Genomic DNA, 23132 nt, shown 5'->3' on the forward strand with positions numbered 1-23132 from the left:
GATTGCAGTCACTCAGTTTAGTCTTTGTATAAAAGCATTCTCCTGAGTTGAGACTTAGTTCGGAGCTCTGGCTCCTCGTGTATTGTTTCATGCATTTACCCACCTCTTAGATTGTGAATTGACAAGAAATCAAGTTTTTTGTACCACTAGTGGTTTATGTATCTGAGTTAGGAACATGTGGTTTCTAAGTAAGTGGAATCTTCTGTCTGTCAGGGATAAGTTTCTACCTTAGAAGAGATTGGGCTTTCTAGTCTTACTTTTTCCACTGGTTCCTGTGGTGGTGAACTTCAGTGTCTTGGAGATATAAGGCTGAAATTTAGAGTTTTGAAAACTTTGTGTCATCTAATGCTTTAAAGGAGGTGGTTTATAACATGTACCTGAGACGGGGCCTCTGGCATTTTTATTGGATGCAGCATTTCTTCAGCCTGAATTCCTTTTATATCTCTGTCTTGAACTGAGGGAGGATACATAATCCTGTGAAGACAGTACCGAAGCATTCTCTTTCACCCACCAGCTTATCTTTGCAGAAGTGTTTTGATGAGTAAATAGTGCTTGTAGACTAGAGGGGTGCTTTTTTGAGGTTCATGGGCAGTTGGCTTCTGTTACTTGGCAGAAATTTTCACAGCTTGCTGGTTTTTGCCCATTCCCAAGAGCGATTTCCACCCCTGCAGCTTCCCTTACCCCTGTGGTGGTGTGACCTGGTACAGCCCTTCATGGGTCAGAGCTGTGACTGTAGTCAGTAATCGAGGCTTTTCTTACGGTATGGGGGTGAAGGTCCCAGCTCTGTTCACAGGGCCGCTTCTGGTAGCACGGGGCTGAAGCTGGCTGTTCTCTCTCTGAGATGTGTGTAATCCCAGTGTATCAGAAAAGGTCTTCGATTAGAGCTGATGTTTAAAAAAAAAAAAAATTAAACCCATTAGTAGATGTTCTAGCTTCATTGGCAGACAAGTGTTATGAGCCCCCAGTTCCACATTCATTGATACTGAATCTGGAGAACCATATTTCTGCTGAACTAAAGTGTGTAATCTTTCTGGTTGCAGAGGGACAAACCATATCTGATCTGACTTAAAATTAATGTGGAGAGACAATAGCTTTATTTGATCTGAAGCTGGCTGTTTCAAAGCCAACTCATCAAATTCATTCAGAAAACTGAACTAGCAAGGTGAACTTGTACTGATTCAACACTTTGTCTCATATGCATATTACAGGCTTGATCTGATATTGGAAGTTCTGAAATGAAAATGATTTAATGTCTTGAAAAGTACTCTCAGATACTGGATATAGATCCCATCTGCCTTTCTTTCAAATGAAACAATTATTTTGAGTAACTAATTATCCCTTCTCTTGCATAAAATAGGAGAAGATGAATAAGGAATCAGTTCCAGTTTGAATGCAAGTAGGAGGTGTCCTAGTCCAAATGCACCTCTGAAAGACTTAGTGTGCATTGCTGACCTGGTGTGCATCAGATGCTCTGTGACTTCCCAGCACTCAGGCTGCAGAAGGAAAACATTCTCAATCACACAGAAAGATTACATGAGATGATTAAACCTGAAAGGGCTCCCTGGATCATTTTATAATAGCAAAAAGGTGTTTTATGAAACATGTGAAGCTGGCTGGAAATTAAAGCAGGGTGGGAGGGTGTTTATTTTATTCACCTGTCATGAAGTCCTCCCTGTGGATAATGCTTGTTGTAAATGTCTATTTTGAGTACTTAGCGGAAAATCTGGAAATTAGCGTGCTGTAAAGAAAACTTAAGGTTACTTGAGCCCTATATTGAAATGCGTGATGAGCACTGTGAAACACCTGGCATTTAATGTGTAATTGGGAAAATCTTTGGAACAAAAGCTTTCTGTAAGAGCGGATGCAGCCGCGTCGAAAACGTAGTTTTTTCCTGTGTGGAACCTAGATTTTTCTGTTAGTCAGTAACAAAACAGACAAGATCTTTGACTAACTTAGCTGTCAAATACTGTTTTTCTAAAGGAGGTGAAGAGCTCCTGTTTGTATGGCACTGTTTGCTTATAATCTTGCCTGTTATTTCTGGTGTTTGAGTAATTAAGTTTCCGACTTTTTTATAAGTTTTCTTTTAAGTTTCGAATAACAGGTCCACCACTAACTTTGGCAAGACTTCTTTCAGGTGAGTAACTTGTGGGCAGGTTATATTATCTAATAATGTCTCCCAGCAAATTGGTATGGGGTTTTTTGGCCTTCACTTGACAATAAGGTTTATCTTGGGTTATTTATTAAGCTTCTAGAACTAATACGTGGTCTAAACCTGATTTAAAATTTTCTTCTCTGCTTTTTACATAAAGTTAAGGAGTTTCTTGCCAGTTTGAGCCTCTGGCCAATTTATAGCTGGTAATAGACTGTTGCTAGAGAGAAGAGGGGATGTGTTACCAGAGAATACGCTGTTATTGTTGATATTTCTGAAAGACAAATGTTCCTTCAGGTAGGAGTGAGCTGGCGAACGGGCAGGCTGCCTGGGTTTTAGGGAAGAAACACGGTGTTGTCGTGAAAGCATAGAAGCACAGTCAGGACAGCTGACTTCTGCTCGTAGGATCATCTTACCTGTAGCCTTTGGCAAGCTATGTGTTTTTTCTGTACTTCATTGTAACCGCTGGCAGAAGGATGCAGTGGTTGGCAAGGTTATTGAGGGTTAACATTGTAGAAGTGCTTTGAGATGATGAAGTGAAGAGACTATAATGACACCTTACTGCTTGAAGTGTTTTCATGTTCTCACACTGCTTGAACTTGGTGATGTTTTGTATGTTCATATTATGCACAGTGCAAAAACTACAGTTGCTCCTATTTCCAGTGTTTTATGTTCCTCCCTTCTTCCCAGCAAATGCCAGATGAATTTAATTGCTCTAAAATGAGATTTCAGTCTACTAAATTTTGTGCTGTAGCATAGGAAAGGCTGCACCTGAGTCTTAAAAGAAAAAGAAGCCTTTTATGTTAGAATTTCATATGGGAATCATAATACTGCTGATGTAACTCATCACGTCATACATGAATGCTGGAGATGGTTGCATCTCCATTTTTTCACTTCTAGGCAGTTGTCGATGCTGTTAGCTAAGGTATCGATGCCTCTGCTGTAACAGCTGCTTACTTGTAGCTGAACTTGTGCCATTACATGTTTTCTAGCAATATTGAAAATACAAAATATTTCTGGTTTAACAGGTCGTGGAAAATACCTGTTTTTAGGCTGCTAGGGGGTGACAGTTTGATACTTTTCTTTCTCATTCGCTCCTGCTGTGAGTTACCATCGATAGGTATGAACAGCGTGGGATATCTGAATTCAGTGACAGAAGTGGGACGGGTATTTTTGAAAATTTGCTATTCCTTTGAAGAACTGGAAATCTTGTGTGGATGGAGACAGTGTTTATTTACCATGCTTCTCAGAAATACAATGTCTGAATGTGTGTTAAGTAATCACATTTCAGGAGAGATGGATGATTATGTTGTACTGCTGTTTGCCACTGCTCGTATGTCTTCAGAGCTGCACATGAATCCTGTTCTGCTGCTGGCAGCATGACTTGCCTTTTCTCTGCAGTAAAAGAGACAGGCTTGAAATGTTTTCATTTTTCTGCTGTTCTGACTTAAAAATAGGCTACTGAAATGAAGTGCTTGACAGGGTTGTGCACCTCTCCTGTGCATCCTTGCCCCTCCCAAATTCCTCTGTTCCGAGTATCCCCCAGGTTCGTTATAGGCTCTGTATTTTCATGTCTGTATTTACCTCTGAAGGCTCCTGCCCTGGCTAGCTGATGTGCTCTCTGCGAGTCCTGAGCCCGGTGCGCAGGGCCATGTGGGGCACATGGGGCCGAGGGGATGGTGCCGGCGGGTGGCCCTTGCCAGATGCTGCCCGCGCTGCTGAACTGCCCGCGCAGTGCCATATCTTGCCCGGACCGCAGCCCACCGGTATGCGTGTGGTGGGGCCTTGGTGGAAATCTGCACTCCATCAATGCCGAGGGGCTTCCGAAAGAGCTGGCCTTAAGCATCAGTCCAGATCCCCCTGAGCACAAGCAAAAGAGGCGGTTAGATTTTCCCAGATGGTTGCATCTTGTTTCTCTGCGTGCTAAACCATCGCAGGCAGCATGTAGAAGGAAAACAATTCAGATGAAACTTTTCCAGAAATTGCACAGTCATCTAGGTAGTCCAATAACTCGTTGGGGATATGGGCCCTGGGTTAGGATGGCTCAGGTGTTATTGACAGTGTTCACAGAACACGGAGATTTTAATTTTGCTGTATTTCTTTTACTGTCACTTTTTTCCCCCTCTGCAATAGAATTGCATAGCAGTCTGTGTTCCCTTGCCTGAAATAATTAGTGCATCTGACATAGCGTGGTTTCCATTGGGAACAATTGTTCAGCTGGTTTGAGTGGTGTTTTAATAGACATGTTTTGTACTCTTCCATGTATCCACATTCTTCAGAGAGGAGTGTCTGTAATACAGGAGGTAATGACATTGTGGCATGTAACTGCCATGTTTTTAATGCCCATAGTATTCAGATGGAGTCATCCTTTTATCTGAACCAGTCATATGTAATTCTACATGAAACAGTAATAGCATGTATGAAATTCTAGAGACAAAAATATTCTTGACTGTTTCTTCCAGGTGTATGTTGGCTTGTGGTGCTCTCCTGGTGGATGCTGCCTGTGAAACCAGAGGGCTATAGAATAGCTTTCTTCACAGGATGTGTGTGTGACTTCCATTAAAATCAAGCTGTAAAAAAACTTCAGAGTTTATTTAAAGTGTTGAATTTTGCCGTAACTGCAGGTGGATGCAATGGAAACCTGGAGCTGAGCTGCGGATAGTCTTTCAAGTGTTAAAATACCTACCGCAGGCTCCAGTGTAAATTCCATACTTGAAACTGATAGTAGAACTTTCTAAGAAACCTTCCACTGTGTGCTGACATTGTGCAAAGGTGGTGAATGAAGCTGCAATCATTTACTGGAGAGTTGACTCTTTTCTGTGAACTTGAAATTTGTATACTTTTAATTTCACCTTGAGGTTTTGTGTGTGTTCGGTTTGGTGGTTTGTTCCCCCCCCCCCCCCAACTTAAAGATGGATTTTATATTTTATCTCATGCTACATTGGGCAAGTGAAGCGTAACCTTTTACTCCCCTAATCAGGAGGAATAAAAGTCTTTATTCCCCCTTTCCCTCTTTGGGCTAAACAAATCACTTCAGGTTTTGTTCGGAGTGGGGGGGATCATGATGTCCTAAGCTGGTAGATTGTTTTCTTTTACGTTTCCCCTGTGCTCAGTCACTGTTAGCTGTTTGGACTGGGTGAAATTCTGAATGGGTGAGAACACTCTTGTCTTGCTGTAAGGTCTGTTGTTGCTGTCGGTAGTCTGGCAGGTCTGTGTGGAGTTCTGCATTTTGTGACCTGAATGTTTGCTCTGAGTAGGTCGTTGCTAAGAGGTTGTGCCTGCTTTTATTTTTCTAGAAGAGCAGGTCTGTGCTTTGAAGAGAAACCAGTACTAGAACTGGATTTTAGCCTAACATTGAATTAGAAGCCTGTTATCAATATCCTGTACCAATTACTAGGTGTAGGGGTACAGCTTTTCTTTACTGAGAGTGCATGATGACTGGTTTATGCCCAGTCGTGTTGTCTGAACGCTTATATGTAACCTCTGTCTTGATTTAGTTTAGACGTGTTTCTAGAAGGTAACAACTGCAATTACAGCTCTGCTCTTAGGTTGTAAACCATGGATGAGAGAATACATAGCTATATTTTAGATTTTCTTTGAGGTTTCTCCCTGCAAAAGTGTTACCTACTTGATCCTTTCAAAATCGGGAATGAGTGTGTTTTATTTAAACATTTTTTAAAAAAAAACCGAACCACTTGTTCTCTAGACACAGCTTACCTGGGATTATTGTAGCTTGCTGAGAGGAAAATGTGCTAAACTGTTCAAAAACATTGGTTAGAAGATTGACAGCCACCATCCAGAAGAAAGATGGATGGCGATGGTCTGATGCGAGAGAGCTTATGGATGCTAATGGCGACTTGCAGACCTGCCACCTGTAAAGAAGCTTAGAATTGTTCACTTGTGTAGATAGATTTTTATCCACACACCCCCCGCAAAAAGTTTTGAGGGACACAAAACGAAGCTGAATTATTAGGTTCTGGCATTTGATAGATGGATTTGATCTAAAAAAGCTTTGAAAAAATTGTACTTATTATAATGCTAATTAGGCCTGCCAGTATAATGATGGCAAGTAGGCAGTACTCTTGCAGAAGCAGGAACTACATGTTTGCAGATATTGACAGTTTCTTGTAAAGGATGTGTTCGTATGAAGAAACTCTACAAAAGAGCTTAAGCTAGAAAGTGAAAACAGGTGCATGGATATATAAATTTTTACAAATAGTTCTATGAAATGGCTCTAAATCAGGCTGGACACTTGTGCAAGTCTAGCAGGTCCTGGTGTATCTAGTGATTGGAATGGAAATAGGATTCTGAATTTATTGCATAATCTAGCACTTAACTACCATAGCATATTTTTGTTGAACTTTGGTTCTGAGAAAAGCGAACAAGTAGTTCTCAGTCCCCCACAAGAAGTAAATGGGTAATGCTATGGTGATAGCTGCTCACATGGTAGCTTTATCAGAAGTTTTTATTACGGGTGTGTGAGAGAATTCTTTCCCAAGCACTGGAAGCCAGCCCTCCTGCCTCTTAAAACCACAAACATGCAGTGTAAAACATGGGAGTGATATGAAATGAAGCAGTTTTTAACAGGCTGAGTTATCCAGAGGTTTAGTCCATTACGCTTCAGGGATGCATTACATGATGGATGATTAATATATGTATAGGCTTGCAAGAGTAAATAACACTCAAACAAAGCACAACTTCTTTCCTAGAGCTCCGCTGCATCCCAGGGCAGTTTGCGTGTCGGAGTGGTACCATCCAGTGCATCCCTTCAAATTGGCAGTGTGATGGGTGGCCCACCTGCGAGGATGAGAGTGATGAAGTTGACTGTCCAGGTAAGGAAAGCTGAGAAGACTACTCATCCCAGTGTCAGCTTGTTTTGCAGCAGTACTTTAAGATTGCTTGCTTATTTTTATTTGGAAGAGGAGGTTGTTTGGTAGAACTGTACCCATTATTATCAAACTTTGAGTTGGCTTCTCTTCATTTTGTGCAACTAATGCTACAAACGGTTTTTTGCTTGTCTGAATTATCTTTCCATTCTTACAGTCTGAGTAGGTATGCTGGAAAAGAGGAGAGTTTGTAATCTAAAAAGAGACTTTTCATGACAAGGAAGAAATCACGTTGCAATTAAACCTAAATGCCACATAGGCCTGTGGTTAAATTCGGAATTATTGTTTTTGGTTGCATGAGTATATCACTCAAACTGTGCCGGGTGACATTGTTGCACTTAGGTAGAGAGCTTGTTTTATTGTTCCCTGTTCTGATTGTGCTTCTTGTGCTTAAGTGGAGAACTTTGTTCTGCCAAACAAGCTGGTTTACTCTTCATAAACTCTTGTGATCCTTTGCTTTCAGGAGCCTATCACCAGCAGTGGTCCTCTGCTTAAGCTACTGGATGCTGAGCTGTCTTTAAAAAACAAGCAAACAAAAATTTTTCATTGTGAATATATAATCACAATTTTGAATGTTTTCATTTGTTCTTGACCAACAGGCCAGTGCAATTCTGCGCGTCATGAAAGTGAAGGGACCTGTAATAATTTTTTTTTTTTTGCTAACAATGAAGCATGAGTCTGAAAGCATTAATTCAACTGTGCCATAATTTGAAACTTGAACTTTGTGGCATTGTCATCACAGCATTCAGTCCGTCATCATTCTGAGTTTTGAGCTATTTTAGAGAGGTGCTACTAAATAGTAAGATCAGTATTTTACAGAAACAGCCTCTTCTATTCAAACTTTCTAGTGGAATTAGGGAAGTAAACCTAACACTCAAACTTAAAACTGTTATAGTTAGACATCTCCCCACTATGTGCTATGCACAAATAATTAAAAGAACGTGTTGAGTACTCTTCTTAGAAAGCTTTTGGCCACTCTGTGTGAGTGTAAATATATTTGCAGCATAGGGGAAAAAACTGTATGTAGTTTCTTCTGATGTTGAAAATTAAGCTGTGTCATTGATACTCTCTTTAAGGATATTCTTTACGATGTGGATGTCCTAAAGAAAGATGCTTTTATAGTTGTGCTGTTATTCTTCCTTCTTTCTAGATAACTTTGGCCAAATGTGGAAAAATAGGGACCTAATAAAATTCTGGAGGTTAATGGAAGTCAGTTGCTAGGGGAAAGCAGAGCCTGAGTAAATCCAAACATTAACATGAAAGCACTGAAGGCTTCACTTGTGGGAATATTGGAACATCAACATTAATAGAAAACAGTATTTTTATCTTCTCTTGTTACTTAGCCTATTAGTTAGCAATTTAAGTTGTTGCATGGAGGATGCAACGGGTTGATGTTGACTCAAGGACTGGAGTTACAAAGGATATTTGGTATATGGCAAGGAAGAGGACTTTCTGCAAGTAACATTTCTCAGGAGAAATGTTGGGGTGTAGGCCTCACTGGACTGTCTGGCCTGATGTGATGAGAACTTCAAGTTAAGAAATGAAGTGAGATGACTGTGAGAGACTTGATTCATCGCCATGTCTGTGCACAGGAAGAGGGGAATAATGTGCATAAGGAATACTAGAGAGGAAAATGATGGACAGCATAGAGAAGGAAAGTATTCCACTTGATGAGAAGAGTAATTGGATAAGTAATTGGTGAAAAGGCTGTGCTCAGTAAAACAGCCAGAAAGCTGGGCATGTGGCATTTGAGAGAACTGATATATTTGTACTGTAATGTAAGGAGCATAGCCGGCAAATGAGGAAAAAGAGCTACTGGTGTAGGATGAAAAACTCTATTATACTTGCAATAAAAAATTGGTGGGATAGCGTTGTGACCTGAAATGGGTGTTGAAGGGCATGCGTTATTCAGAACTGTCAAGAATAAGGACAGTTTGGTGTGCATGTGAATGGCATGCTGGAATATAAAAAGGAATAGCATGAATGAAGGTAAATCTGAGGCCAGAATGAGTTTGGAAGAGCATGGTTTTCTTATGTTGGGGAAAGCAACAGATATGTGACCAGTCATAGGAGAGACCAAGTCCTGGGACGTTGGTTGCAGAGCTAATGCTGCTAATGATAGTAGCACATAGTCCTACTTCAGAGTGATAACTTTCTTCTTTGGCCCCTGAATTAATGAGAAATGATGCAGCATTAAGTTTAGAAAATACCTTTGGATTTAGATGAGCCATCATGAGATGATTCAGCTAAATTTAAATATTTTTAAATTAAGATTCTTAATTTCAGTAAAGGCACACTGAACACTGAAAACTAGTTAATGAAGCCACCTGGACTTGTGAAACTTGGAGAATTTAAATATCTTGAAATTAAAAGATAGGAAAACTCTGAAACATGAAAAGAAAGCTTGCAAGGAAGGGCTCTGAATCCGGTTGGGAAGCTTGTTACTTTTTCAGCCTTTGAGCTACTAATGGCACTCTCCAACATGAGCAACTTGGAAAAGATCAATGACACTGAATTAGGGTTTTGTGGTGATGATCAAGGTGTGTTTCAATGACCACTTAGTCATGTTGGCATTTTCAAAGGTTTAACAGAAAGCCATTGTAAGTTAGTTGGCACTGTTGGTTTAGTTCACCTATTTTAGGCCTGATTTAAATAATGTTAGTAACAAAGCTCCTATTAAAATAAGAGGATCATTAATTAATATATCAGCTTGGTGATTGTGTTGTGTGAAGTACCAGAAACACCCCAAACCCTAAGACTTTTTTGTTAAATTCTTTATGCCTTTTTTTTTTTGGGGGGGGGGGGGGGGCGCGGGCGGGCGGAGGGGGCGGAACACAATTAGGTAAGACACTAATTCATAGACAATCTAAATAGGTGTATGAAAAGCCTAGTTTTGGCAAACCATATATTCCTCTGAAGGTAGTAGTCGTAGCTGTTTTTATTCTTACTGTCTCTTTTCAGAATGACCATTTTCCTTTAAAACATGGAATTCCTTCAGTCCCAAACTTGAGATGTGTAAAGTGCCATCCCCCTGCCCTTCCCACTAGGCAGGCAAATGTCAGTGGAATCTGCAGCAATGACTACCCTCAGCTCACCTTTGGCAGACAGAAACCATTGGCTGCTTGCTGTTGTGAGCATACTAAAATTTCTGGGAGGCTTTATGTAGCATGTGCCTGCAACTCTTCTCTACCTAAGCAGTGAAGACTCATGAAATTTGTATACTGTTCCATATCAACAGTAATTGATCCTAAAAGTAGTTTATTCCAAAGTAGTGTATTCAGTGAAATGGTAGAAACATATTAGTATCTTCAACAGGGACTTTTATAGAGAGGAATTTATTATTTCTATGCTCCCTCTTACGCTTCCACACAAGTCATCAAAGTAGTAACATAGCTTTTCCACTTTTGTAAAAGTTCTGGATTTAAACTCCTAAGAAGGAAGGGCTCTCCAGTTTGCCTTTTACTGCTCGTTGGATTTTCAGCTTTGCTTCTACCAGAGTATCAGATAAGCTTCTCCAAATATCCTACCTTCTTTGCAGGCCTTCTGGTCAAAACTAATTTTCAGCAGTACAAGTGGAGCAGAGTTCAGTATAGCTCTGGCTCTTTCCCTCTGTTTTTTAATTATGCTACAGGCTTGATGTTTGTTCCTGTTTCGTATGGAGAGAGAACAATGCCTTAATTTCCAGTGCCTTTCATAAATCCTATCCATACCAGTTTTCCAGCATGCAGTTATGTTGGTGATCACTGTGTTTCCTTCCTTCCTTTATTTTTTTTTTAATGGAATTCTTCCCAGGAATAAGTGATCAGATTGTGCTGTCAGCTGTCCTTGGGTTTCTCCCAGCAGCTGAATATGAAAACCTCCAGCGTGCTCTGTAGTGTAAGTGCTTGCCTAATGCCACATTCTTCCTTTATAAGGTATTTCTCAGTACTGTTTTCTAGACCTGCTTGGTCAGAAACAAGGACAGTAGAAAGTTTCAGCGAGCTGAGCTGAATTCTTAGGGTTCCCCTCGCCCCCCGAGCCTGTGGCAGCAATCGGCACCGGACAGCTGGCCACCCTGGCGGCGGCCGTCCCAGGACAGCAGTTGCAAGCGGTGGCTAGCAGTGGTATGAGCTGCCCTGGAGTTCCATGGCAAACAGTACAATTTTACAAGCTTTTATGTTGAGATTGGGAGCCTGATTTTATACAGAAACAATCTTGCTAGGAAGCTAACTGTAAATGCATCAGTAAATGCTGATCTTGAGCAGCGTCATCTTGTATGCTGTTCTTAAGGACTTCCCCAGATACTCTATCAGGAGGAAACGTGCAGACTTGGAGGTCACTTGCCCCAGCATATACACACTACATCATCTTTGAGTCTGCAAAGACTCCTTTGTGGAGCCAGCTGAAGGTATGACCAGAACTGATGAAGCAGCAGCCGCAGCACACTCTTTTACAGTGATCATTAACAGTTTTGTTTTGTTTTGCCAAGGATATTGCGCGCGGTTTAAGTGACTGTTGATATTTGTGCACTTTTTAATAGATAGGTAGATAATAATGATGATAACCTCTGATTTCCACACCTTTTCTGAGTCTTTGCTGAACTCCTATATGATGCATCCTTTTTACCCTACTTCACGGTGTTTAAATTGTAAGCTCTCTACTGTCAGTCTATTACTTTGAGTAGTGCTCAGCACAGCAGGCTGCTGTTCTTGGTTGGCATCTGTTTCCTACAATTTCCTACAATTGATAATGCAAAGCATGGAGCTGCTTGGTCTGAGAAGAGTCACTCCTCTCTGGGGACTTCTGAACTGTATTTCCAAATCTTTAGGCACAAAACTGGGTTTAATTCTGAAGTTCTCTCACCTCTCACATTACCAGATAAAATAAAAAGCTTTCCAAGCTTTTACTAGTTAATGTGCTGGACAGAAAATTTGAAGCTTAGGGGACAAGGCAGCTTTTTATGTAAATTTTGAGAATCTATGTGTTTAAACAGGAGCAACTCAAATCCTGGAACAAATAAGATATGACAGGACCTGGTTGCTTCACAAACAGTTTAATTTTGACATAATTTGACGTAGTACATCCATCCTTGTGAAGTGTTTGGCTTGAGTGACTTGTCATCTGTGACACAGTAACTCTGGAAACTGGTTCAATTCCCCAAAATCCAATATTTACCCCTTTGAGTCCTGACCCTACAAAGACCTCTCTATATTACAGTCAGTGTCTTCTGTCTGCCCACCCCCCACCCCCCTTTTCTTTTCTTGTGAAGCAGACCCCGGTGTGTGTGTCAGGTTGCAGTTTCTCTTCTAGCTCCTCTGAGCGCAGTTTTCCATTTGGCATCATGTTTGTTCCCCCATGCAGTGCTGGTGGGCACACGTACGTTCTAGCCTGTTCCCATCTCAGCTGGTGCCAGCTCTCACTTTTGTGTGCTCAGCTCCTCGGCTCACGTTACATTTGCACTACTTGGCTTTTTGCTTCCTTTAACTTGGTCCGAGTGATGGAGTCACTGAGGGGCATGAAAAAGGAGCTTTCTGCTCTGCTTGTGTGCTTGGCTTCCTCTAATGAGGCACAGTGTGCAAAGAAAAAGCATTGCTGAGATCCTGTGGATAAATGCGGCAGATCAATCTCCATGGATGTACATGGATGTAACTGAATTCCTTCCAGCCTCTATGAATAATGGACAAGCTCATAGCTCTTTCAGACTTAAACTTGTCTGCATTTGTCCCCTCCATTTTTTCAGTGTCCCCAACATGAACAGCAAAACTTGTACACATGGCACAAAGCTTTTTCTGTGAGTTAGCAGGGCTGTGTTTTGCAGGCTGCAGTGACAGCACTTGTTCAACTAAAAGGTGGTTAGAAATGTAAGCAAAATTCCTTCCCCTTCCAATCTCTTTGTTTTTGTTCTGAACAATCGTTGAACAGTTTTGTTTCAGATCTGAAAATTTTTGAAATGTAGTAGGAGCCATCCAGCATGGCAAACTTCCATGGTGAATTGGTAGCCTGAAGTTTTTAGAAAGCTGAAAATAGTCACAAAATCAGCAGCGTTGGGCAATTTTCTTGATGTATAGCACTATACTTAGACTGTAGTTGTGCTAGAGTGAATTAGATGGCAGCTGTAAATTCGAAGGAGCTGGGTGAGTACTAGTCATGACTTGATCCATTTGGAAACAGATTGGAGGATGCGTGTGTCCATGATGCTGTAGTATTCGAGGGGAGGAGAAAAAATAGCGCCCCACGAATTTTTCCTTGAACCCATTTTTCCCTTTCCCCACCAACTAACAAGCAAATTACATTTCTGATATAATTGTATGAAGTCAAAGGAAACAGAACTAGGTTTTGGCTAGAAAACATACTGCTGTTGCTGCCTGTGGTTGTATGCAGAAGAATAAAGGTTGTGGAAAAAATTGATCTTCCAAAATTTGACAGCTTTCAGAATATTAAGTGTGCACATAAGCAATAAAAATGATGGCTTTTCCTTTCTGAAACACTCAAACATGGTTAGGTTGTGATCTTCTGGCTTAGGTTGTTATAAAGCTTAGTCCAGGGCACAACTAATTTATTTTTAAAGATAAAAATATTTTTATAAAGGAAGCAGGAACAGCAGAGTACACAGAAAGTTCTTCTGCAGAGTATTGAAAAAGTGCAATAGAAAACCAGTCCAATTCCACCTTTGACACCAGAATCTGCAGTGGCTTTTCATGGTAGTCAAGTGACTTAAAGGCTTGCTAGCATCTCTTCCTTTATTGCCCCGGAAAACACTTGTCATCATTGCTTTTCTCAGAGGAAATTCAGGTCAAATAGAAGCAATTTAATATTTGAAGAGCACCAGCTTATTAAGCAGCTGGTAGTGTTGGGCTTGAAGGAGAAGTGACTTGTGGTGGCTGCTTTCTGCCTTTTCGGTGCTGCCTGATTTCAGTGGTGAGTCTGCTGACACGGGCAGATACTGAGGAAGGAATGAGTGTCCTGCTTCCTGGGTGAGGACTGATTGAACTCACTTTGTGTGGGATCTGCGTCACTGTTTTTCAAAGCATCTGGCATAAATTCTGTCAATTTAAGATGTTAGCCCAAGTAACCCTTTCTTAACCTCGCATGTAAAAACCTGTGAACTTTGGTTTTATTCCCAGGGGAGGTAAATTGTTAAGTCCTTGTGGGTGTTCTGTTTAGCTGTGGAGGGTCAGCCATATGGTGTTGCATCTGCTCTCACTTCTGAAAGGGTACTAATTCTTTGTGCATTTGGTCCTTACTCACTCTTTGGGTTTAGTTGTTGCCATTTAATGCCATGGGAAAATAGAGCTTCTCATGCTGAGCTCAGTTCATCTTTGATAAAACATTCTACATTAGTAATTGTTAAAGTCTTACTATAACTAAAAGCTTGCTTTTCAGTGTCTCAATATTGCTCTGAAAATCATAGTGTAAATACTACTACTGAACCATTAGGATTAAGAACAATCAAATTATAAAACTAAAAACAGATTGGGCTTTGAAGTAATAAAAAATAATTAGTGATCTTCACTGTCAAATTATTCCACCATTTTGTGTCCTTTGAAATGTATAAGTAGTGAATTTCTTGGCACTAACTTCTTGCCTATGATAAATAGCATATTCTAATATTGAACAGTAGCATTACTACTCTATTCCTGTAAGGCCATGTGAGTGTATTATGCACAGCCATTTCTTAATGGGTGATCTCTATAGACATGTAATTCCTAGGATAACGTAATAATTAAATATCCCTTGCTTATCCCATTAACCCAGGGCAAACTCAGTATGCTAGAGAGATTAATGCAAAACTACTCTGCTGTTCCAGGGCTCCAGCTAGTGATTTTTTTTGCTCATTGGTGCCAACTTTTGTTCCAAGGAGCGCTTCTCAAAGGTTTCTCCCCACCACCATGCCAGCCTTCCTGCTTAGGATCTTGCTAGTTTTGCTGGCTGCGGCACATCTGCAGTGTCTCCACCTGACCTATGCACTTCTTATTTACCCCTGGTAGGCACATGGAGACCCCAGCCCCTTTTCTGGAATAACATCTTGCACTGTGTTCTTCCTAAGTTCCTGAATCCAGTTGTCACGTATGCCCGTTAGAAGCCCTGATGCTGAGACGAGGGTGTGTATGTTGTTAGTCCATTAATTCTGAAACAAAATTTCCTGTAGAAGCTTGAGAGTGAATGGAAAACCTTGTTCTTCTGACTGCAGATAGGTTTCCTTTCCTGGCTTTAATTTTGTCCGAGATCTCAGAGGATGTGTTGGAAAATGTACTGGAGTCATCTTATATCCTTGAGCACCCAACTGAGAAACAAAGCAGCTGGAGAGGGGGTAGCTCTGTAAACAGGGACAAATAAAATGCACTGGGGATGATAGATTTGCTGCGGCAATTGAAACGACGAGTGTCAAGTCCTGTGTGCAACTGCAGGCTTTGAGAATCTGCCAAAATATTTAGCTTACTCTGCAAGACTCATGTGATGGCTTGTTGGTTCTTTTCAGTTGTAGGTATTTTGGTTATGTACTATGTAAAATGGCCAAGCTATTATTGCAGGGATCTACAGTCTTTGTTTACCTGACTATGCTACTTATCATATATGCCCTGAATTAAAACCCAGAGAAGGTTTAATAAAATGAAATCTGAGTTTGCTTGCATCTTTCACCAGTACTGACTATTCCTTCTGATCCCTAGGCTTGACAGGGGACCAGCGAACTTACCATGGGAAGGAGAATGTGGACTCCAGGCACAGTCGAGGGAGAGGAGGAGAGACAACCCGCTTTCACACTGTCAATGTGGCACAGCCTGTCCGATTTAGCAGTAAGTTGCAGACTGGGAAATCTGGGCCATCTTTCTGCTAATTGAAATAGCAATTTAGACTTGTTTTTTTTTTTTAACAAGGAGATGTTATTCTCTCGCATAGCTTTTTGATCAGATTTTATTCATATGCAGTGCTTTTTAAGGTTTTTGTAGATGTCTTTTATATATGTCCTGTTGCATTGCATAGTTTATATGCCAGGCCAATACATGCAAAGAAGTCTGCTTTCCTAGTAATCCTGTTTCTGTGAAACCAGAGTTGCAATTTTCTGTTATAACTCGTTGCAATTACGGACAACTAAACCTGTGGTTTAAGTGATGGCTTCAGCCTGCAGCAGGGGTGATAGCCTAATCCTTGTCTCTTGATGTGAGCTTGCATGTAGGATTGATCCCCTGAAAAGTGGGTGGGGGGAACCAAAATTGCTTTTAATTGAAGTAATTTTGAGGATATCTTAAAGATGTTGCACTATTATTAATAAAGTGCATCTCTGATATTTTGAGTTCTGTATTCTTTTTAATAGGGCAGATATTATTTAGGGAGTGGGGAATTAAGGAAATTCTTCATTTGCTGATCTGAAGACAGTCTGTCAAGGAAGTATGTAGCACTTGAATGGGTTTTGCCATGTTACCCCCATCAATCAATCGGAAATCTTCAAAAATACCACTTCAATGTCATTCTACCCCTCACCCGCTAGTGCTACTGCCGGCACCCTAGTCCCAGCCTTACCTAAAGCATCATAAATGTCCTGCAAGTGTCCTTCCCAATGATGGCAGCTTGTAGTGACTGCTGCCTCTGAATCTCTCCAGGCCCTAAACATCTAAATCTCCCCTGCCTTCTCCCTGTTATCTTGGTTCCCTCTTTGCTCCAGTGATTTGGGAATGTGAGACCGCACCAATGAGCCTTGGAGGGAGAGATGGGACAGGTTAGGAAGAGGACGTGGGGGGAAGACAGTATGGCAGTAACTGGGAACGATTGCTTTGGCTATGGTGATTTTCTGAAAAAGAGAAGTGATTAGCAGAAGTAAAAATTCACCTCTTTGTTGTAGATATTTATTTTTTTTTTTACAAAAATGGATACTAAAATAGGTGTTTTGATTTGTCATGGATTCTAGTAGCTAAATTATGTTAGTAAAATTCATAGAGGACAACAAAGCAATTTAGAAAAATTGATACAGCAATATCTAATATGCTCTGCAGTTCTGTCCCATCTTAGTGATGTGAACAGTAGATCTTAAAATATCCCATATAAATGGAGAATAAGGAAAGATATTTAATTAAAGGGCTTCAAAACTAAGTTTGTATATCATTATTTGATGATAAAGACCACTGTTTCTGAAGGGAATAAAGAGGCTTGAACAGGAACTCTGAATGCATGCAAAGGACGTAAAACAGTCCGAGATTTTAAAGTTCCTTTCTTAGGTGTTGTGCAAAATTAATACTGCAAATGCAGGTGCTAAAATCATATTTCATGTCTGTTTTAAATTTCATCTGCTTGTCTCCATAATTTTATTAGCTACCCATCACCCCCAAGAATGCCAGTCAAAAGCTCACAGGCCTGTTTCATCCAGAAACGCCTCAAGGCTTCTGTTGCTTAATCCCTCAGTTGAGTTACCTGAGAAAGCAGAGGCAGCAGTTCACACTATCACCTTCTTACTTCCTAAATACCCACTTGGCAGCGATGTTTTATCCAGAGCAAACAACAATTGCCCCAGAACCCTCATCATCTTTAGTGATTGACTATGGGAGCAGGATTATGTGAATACTACTGAGACTGTAAAAGTCGGTTGAAAACTTCACAGCAAGCTGGATGTATTGCTAACCACCTAATAGAAAGACAGAATCGTTAAATTGGCCACCTCCTGGTTTATTTCTTCCTGGTTTTGCTCCTTGTTTTGACTTGGATTGATTGAACTGATTGGGTTTATAAAGATGTGCAGGGAAATATTTTCCACAGGAGATCATCAGTCTTAATTCAAGACTTCAAAAGCTGTCACAGTGCAATGAAACATTACTAGGAGTTGCATCTTTTTAAATGCAATTTTAAAAAAATTCCTTTATCAAAAGCTGTAGTGTAATGTATGCATCTCCTGGTGAGGTAAAGTATACACGGTATGTTGTGTGTACGCATACAAGTGATTATGCATTGCCTTGTCATAAACTGATTACGATGCATTATCTTGAAGATCCTAATTTGGGGGGAATGGTTTCCCTTCTATTCTTCATGTTTCCTAGGAAAGTGCCCAACAGGATGGCACCACTATGAGGGCACAGCCAGCTGTTATAGAGTCTATTTAAATGGGGAGAACTACTGGGACGCTGTGCAGACATGTCAGCGGGTGAATGGATCCCTCGCCACCTTCACTGCAGACCAGGAGCTGAGGTTTATCTTGGCACAGGAGTGGGACTTGGAAGAAAAAACATTTGTAAGGAAGGACCAGCGTAGGTGAGTAGGAGGGACAGGATAAAGATCTCATGTTGCTTGAGAATGGTTTCTGTGTGATACAAATGCTGGTAATTCGGCTTGCTTAGAAAATCTAATGGTAAAATTGACTTCAGGCGAACAACCCAGTAAGAGCACGCTGGTTGACTGTTTGGCAGTGGTCACCTGTATTTTATGTTTTAATTAATATTAACAGGTAGTCTGCAATTCACCAGAGTCTCTATCTTCAGGCTGCCTCAGCAACGTACCAGTGTTCTTGAACTGCAACAGGGAAGGTGGATTTTACGACGACTCACTGCTGCAATGCCTTGTATAGAAAGAAATCTTTAAATTTTTCAACAGAATTTCTGTTTCCATTAAGTACCAATCGCTCTAACAAAGATTGCAAGTTTGAGATAAGAATGAAAGAAAAAGCCATTTTCAGCTGCAAGAAATCCCCCCGCCCTTTTTTTTTTTTCAATCTCATGTGCTGCCATGATAGATTGCCAGGAATGGTTCAGTAACGGTGTATCTCTGTCTCTGGGGAGTTAGATGGTTTGGTCTGGATCAGTCTGATATAAGTTGTATATGTTTATAAAATATTTGACTTTTGGATGCTTTTGTGTGACTTTTGGGTTGGAGATGCTGAAATGCCATCATAACAACAGAATAAGGTGCTTATGAGTAGAAGTAAAAGACAGGGTGAGTTATCATTTGTAAACATAGAAAACAATCGGGTATTTTCCTCTATCCCTCAAATGTAGTCTGTTTCCCTACATTGCCAATGTATGGGCTGAAAAGTTAAGGAAAAAAATAATCAGAATGTTTTGAAAGTCAGCTTTTAAGTATAAAGACATTGGAAGGTTCTGTGTAGTTTAATTTGTTAGTGTGCTTTCGGCTTGTATGTTTAGAATCTAATTTCTTTTGTAGGTTCTGGGTTGGCTATCAGTATGTCATCACCAATCGAAATCACTCTCTGGAAGGTCACTGGGAAGTAGCTTATAAAGGTAGGCCTTGCAAATTATTACTTATTACTAAATTACTGTCATAAAGTATCAATATTATTTGCAAGAACAACACAACTTCAGTGATAGTGTTGAAATAGTGTAGGGGAACTGCTTTGCTTTACAGTTTCAAAACGGAAGAGTTTGATACTTGCTACACGCCTTATTTACAAGTGTAAGAAGTTTCATAGTTTTTCACATTGACATCTTGTGGAAAGAATGTGTTTTTAAGTTTATTTGGGCTTTGCCTTTGAATAAGATAAGAAAAAGGAAATTACTCTGTAGTTTCTCATTCTTTGTGGTTAATGTCTAGATGAATTGCTGATTCCTGATTCTAGTATTTGCACAGACTAATGTGGGATATTCAGGAGTTTTAGCTTTTTAAAATTAGTAGATTTTTATATACTGAAAAAAACTTGAATTTTGCAGAATTACCCAATTTTTTTTTCATTTTAAAGTACTTCAGATAGTTAAGACAAAATTTGCCTAATCCCAGAAATAAATCCCAGTTTATATGAAAAACTGAACATTAATCTGATAGGCGTCAATGGATGAACTTTCTCAATTGCAAAACAAGCCGCTCCCTCTGCTGAAAATGCAAAGTTATGTTTCTATATCTTTTATTTTTAACTAATTCAGTTGAGGGATTAGTTAAGATTAAAGTCATTATATGAACCCTTATGTGTAGAATTGAATGTCTAAATGCTGTACTAGTTCAGGTAATAGAAAAGTTAAAACAAAGAGTTGTGTTGTGGTTTTTTAAAGCATCAGCACTGTGGATTCCAGTGTAGCATTTGAAAACTAATCTGAATATTTTTCTTCCCATATACAACTTTCAGTAATGGAAAATCTGGAAGGAAAACTTTACATTAGGTACAGATACATAGTTATGAACACAATTTAGCTGAATGTTTACCTCTTGAAAAATACTTCCCTTGACACTGAGAAGTAGTAGAACCCTGCATAGTTTTCTGATGACAGTACTTGTTTACTGTGCTGCCATGCACAAAGACGTTGATTTCTTTTGTCATTTAAGTGAACAGAGTTGACTGACTATTCAGAGGAAACTGCTGCTTCTCCTGGAGGCAGAACATTTACATTAGTTCCTTAAAGTAAAGCACCTAAAGATGTCTTTGGACATCACCGGAAAGGGAGGGAGGAATGTCCAACTTTTTCTCATATAGGGGTTTCTGGTCTAGACAAAACTGTTTATATAGGTGGGTTTCTGCTGTGAAGGCCAAGAAAAAAAAAATTTTCCTTAAAAGGACCTTTCTTTGCTCTTTGTAAAGCTGACCGCACTGCCATCTGCTGACAGTGTTTACAACTGGGGAGGCTGACGTTATAAAAAAATCATGATACCTGTTTTTATCATAAGTTTTAATTTGATGCGTTATATAAACTTAAGCCCTCTCAGTGCCATATATTCTTTCGTTTGCAAGCTTTCTATTTATTAAAGGGATACCTGTACGAAATAAAGTACATAGTAGCATTCAGTAGCTTCTAAAAAAGCTTTACTTAAGCTTCATTGACTTGTAGTAAGGCAGACTCTGAATTCCTGGAGTCTGTTTGAAAAGTCATTTAAGGTCCTATAGCTTGGAAATTTTAATCCATTACTGGGAGATGTGGAAGGTAAACCCTCAAAAAAATTATAGCGGAACTTAGTTGTATTTAAAAAAATTAAACAAAAACCCATAATACCTAACAGTATTTGAAAGGACCATCACGTGAGAAGACCGCATAACATGTTAACTGCGAGAGCTGTTAAACTCAATATTTAAGCGCACAGATTTGGAAAGTAGGCTGCTGAAAACATACAAAATAGGCTAATTTTCACAGTTGCTGTGTCTTGGTCTCTCATTAATCTCTGCAGCTTTGCATACTAGGAGACTTAATGGTGAAGCAAGACACTGGTCAGAAACAACATTTTAAAAGTTATAAAATGCCCCCAACACCGTCCTGCGCTGTTTGGAAGCCAGCACGATACAGTCTCTTAACAATTCCGTGAGCTGGAAGGACCGAATGGTCGATGCCGCCGCCGCCGCCGCAGCAGAGGTGGCCTGGCAACCTTGTTCTGCGCAGAGCACCGCTCTGCGCTCTGACCGAGCAGCGTGCGACGCGGGGCAGAGGCTCTGCAGTGTGCTGCACGGGACAGATGCGCGCCCATCTTTGGAAGCAGCAGTAGGTGCTTGGAGCACCAGGTGCAAGATTAGTATGGGTTCTTGCTCCACTAGCAGCAAAAGTGGCCAAACTCAGGCTTGTTTGAAGGGGTGCATAAGTATAGGCAGGCAAACCCCGCGGGACTCTGGAAAGCAGCACTTGTAGAGATATCAGAACATTACTCCTACTGGTGCAGAATGACAAAATTAGCCAGTACTTTGAAAACAGCAGCCTCTTCTCTCTGAGTCACCCCTTCCCCCTCCGCTGTTTGCCTTCCCCTGGAGGAGTGTTGCTAGTGGGAGCTCAGGCTAGAGGACAGTCGCCTTGTAGCAGAGTTGGTGTGCATGAAATGAGTGATGTTACAGAGCCTTTCTAAAGCTGTGCATGCCCGCAGGCTGCTTATACCAATGCATCTTGTTCTAGGCTCTTCAGAAGTATTTTTACCCCCTGACCCTATCTTTGGTACGGCTATGTCTGAAAATGAAAACGTTCTTTGTGCCCAGCTTCAGTGTTTCCATTTTCCTACCCTTCGGCACCATGGTTTACACAGCTGGTATGCTGAAAACTGCTATGAGAAATCTTCATTCCTCTGCAAAAGGAGTAAGTTGGCTTTAGTTCAGCGTTAACCTGTGTTGCGTGTTCAAGTATGCCTATAACAAATATGGGGAAATTGATTAGTTATCCTTTCTACCTTTTGCCCAGTGAATTAAAAAAAGGGGGTGTGTGTGTGTGTGTTTAAATTTCTGCTAGGTTTAAATAAATAAGAGCATCATAATGTGTGGTTGTCAGCCACAGTACAGATTTTCACTAAAACATTATTGTTAAGCAGCTACATCAGACCCAAAATAAAGTATACTTGAAAAAAAAGTTACAAAAGCACCTTATTAGTAAATATTATTCTTAAATACTAACTTCACATGAAAATGAGGAAACGCTTCTCGTTTATTTTGAATATAGAAAATTCTATTAAATTCTTTCTAGACAATTTTTAGAACTAGGAGGGGGGAAAATAGGCAAGTGGAGCTACTGACAAAGTGGGGGGGAAAAAAAAAAAGCTTTAATTCTGTATCTTGTAGTTCTTTACTCCAAAAGGCCTTCTACCAGCAGAGATATTGGCAGTATTTTCAAGTAATATTTAAGATACCTGATACAGATGGTGCTTCTCTGCAAGGAGGAGGAAGCTTGTTGAACTCTTACTGCAGTTCTTGAAGTTTTTTCTAGTTTGCTTTTTCTCTAAAGCAGGAAAAAGACTTTCAGAAGGGCAGGGGGAGAAAATTCAGCCCTTTGCCTGTTCTTGGACCTGATACTTTGAAAACTAGGAAGACAGGATATTATCTTGTCTACCTTGAGATGTAATAAAATCTTGTAATCTGATATTGAAGGACGCGTGTTCAGTCAAAATGATGATCAAAAAATCAGCCTTTTGGTCATCTTTTTGGGATGATGTTGTAAGGAAGACAATAGCTCTGCCAAAACATTAACCAGAGGGTGAGGGTATCACATGTATAAGTTGAGCAGAAGAATGCTGTATCCAATTTCTGGCCTTGCAGTACAAGAAAAATGTTGACGTGACCTTGTCAAAGTGAGGCGAGTTCAGTGGGGGCCAGCAAGATGGTGACGTGAGCTGAAGTGCCTGTCCTTTGAATCATAGAATCACAGAGTGTCCTGGGTTGGAAGGGACCCGCAAGGATCGTCAGTGCAACTCCCTGCACAGGACAACCCCAAGTTCACACCGTGTCTCTGAGG

The 23132-nt window shown here is 40.4% G+C and overlaps 1 protein-coding gene across 2 annotated transcripts in view; it reads left to right on the forward strand.

Annotated features, from left to right (window-relative positions):
• DGCR2 (DiGeorge syndrome critical region gene 2) overlaps window positions 1-23132 on the forward strand; it is a 49505-nt gene that overhangs the window by 14052 nt on the left and 12321 nt on the right. The window contains exons 2-6 of one of the 2 annotated variants that reach the window (XM_064466616.1): window positions 6859-6981; window positions 15684-15809; window positions 18030-18249; window positions 19156-19232; window positions 21810-21986. In XM_064466616.1, the coding sequence (XP_064322686.1) occupies window positions 6859-6981; window positions 15684-15809; window positions 18030-18249; window positions 19156-19232; window positions 21810-21986 (723 nt within the window). The remainder of the gene's footprint in view (window positions 1-6858; window positions 6982-15683; window positions 15810-18029; window positions 18250-19155; window positions 19233-21809; window positions 21987-23132) is intronic. The other variant, XM_064466617.1, reaches the window with a different exon arrangement.

Source organism: Phalacrocorax carbo, chromosome 15 (genome assembly GCF_963921805.1).
Source record: "Phalacrocorax carbo chromosome 15, bPhaCar2.1, whole genome shotgun sequence".
NCBI lineage: Eukaryota > Metazoa > Chordata > Aves > Suliformes > Phalacrocoracidae > Phalacrocorax > Phalacrocorax carbo.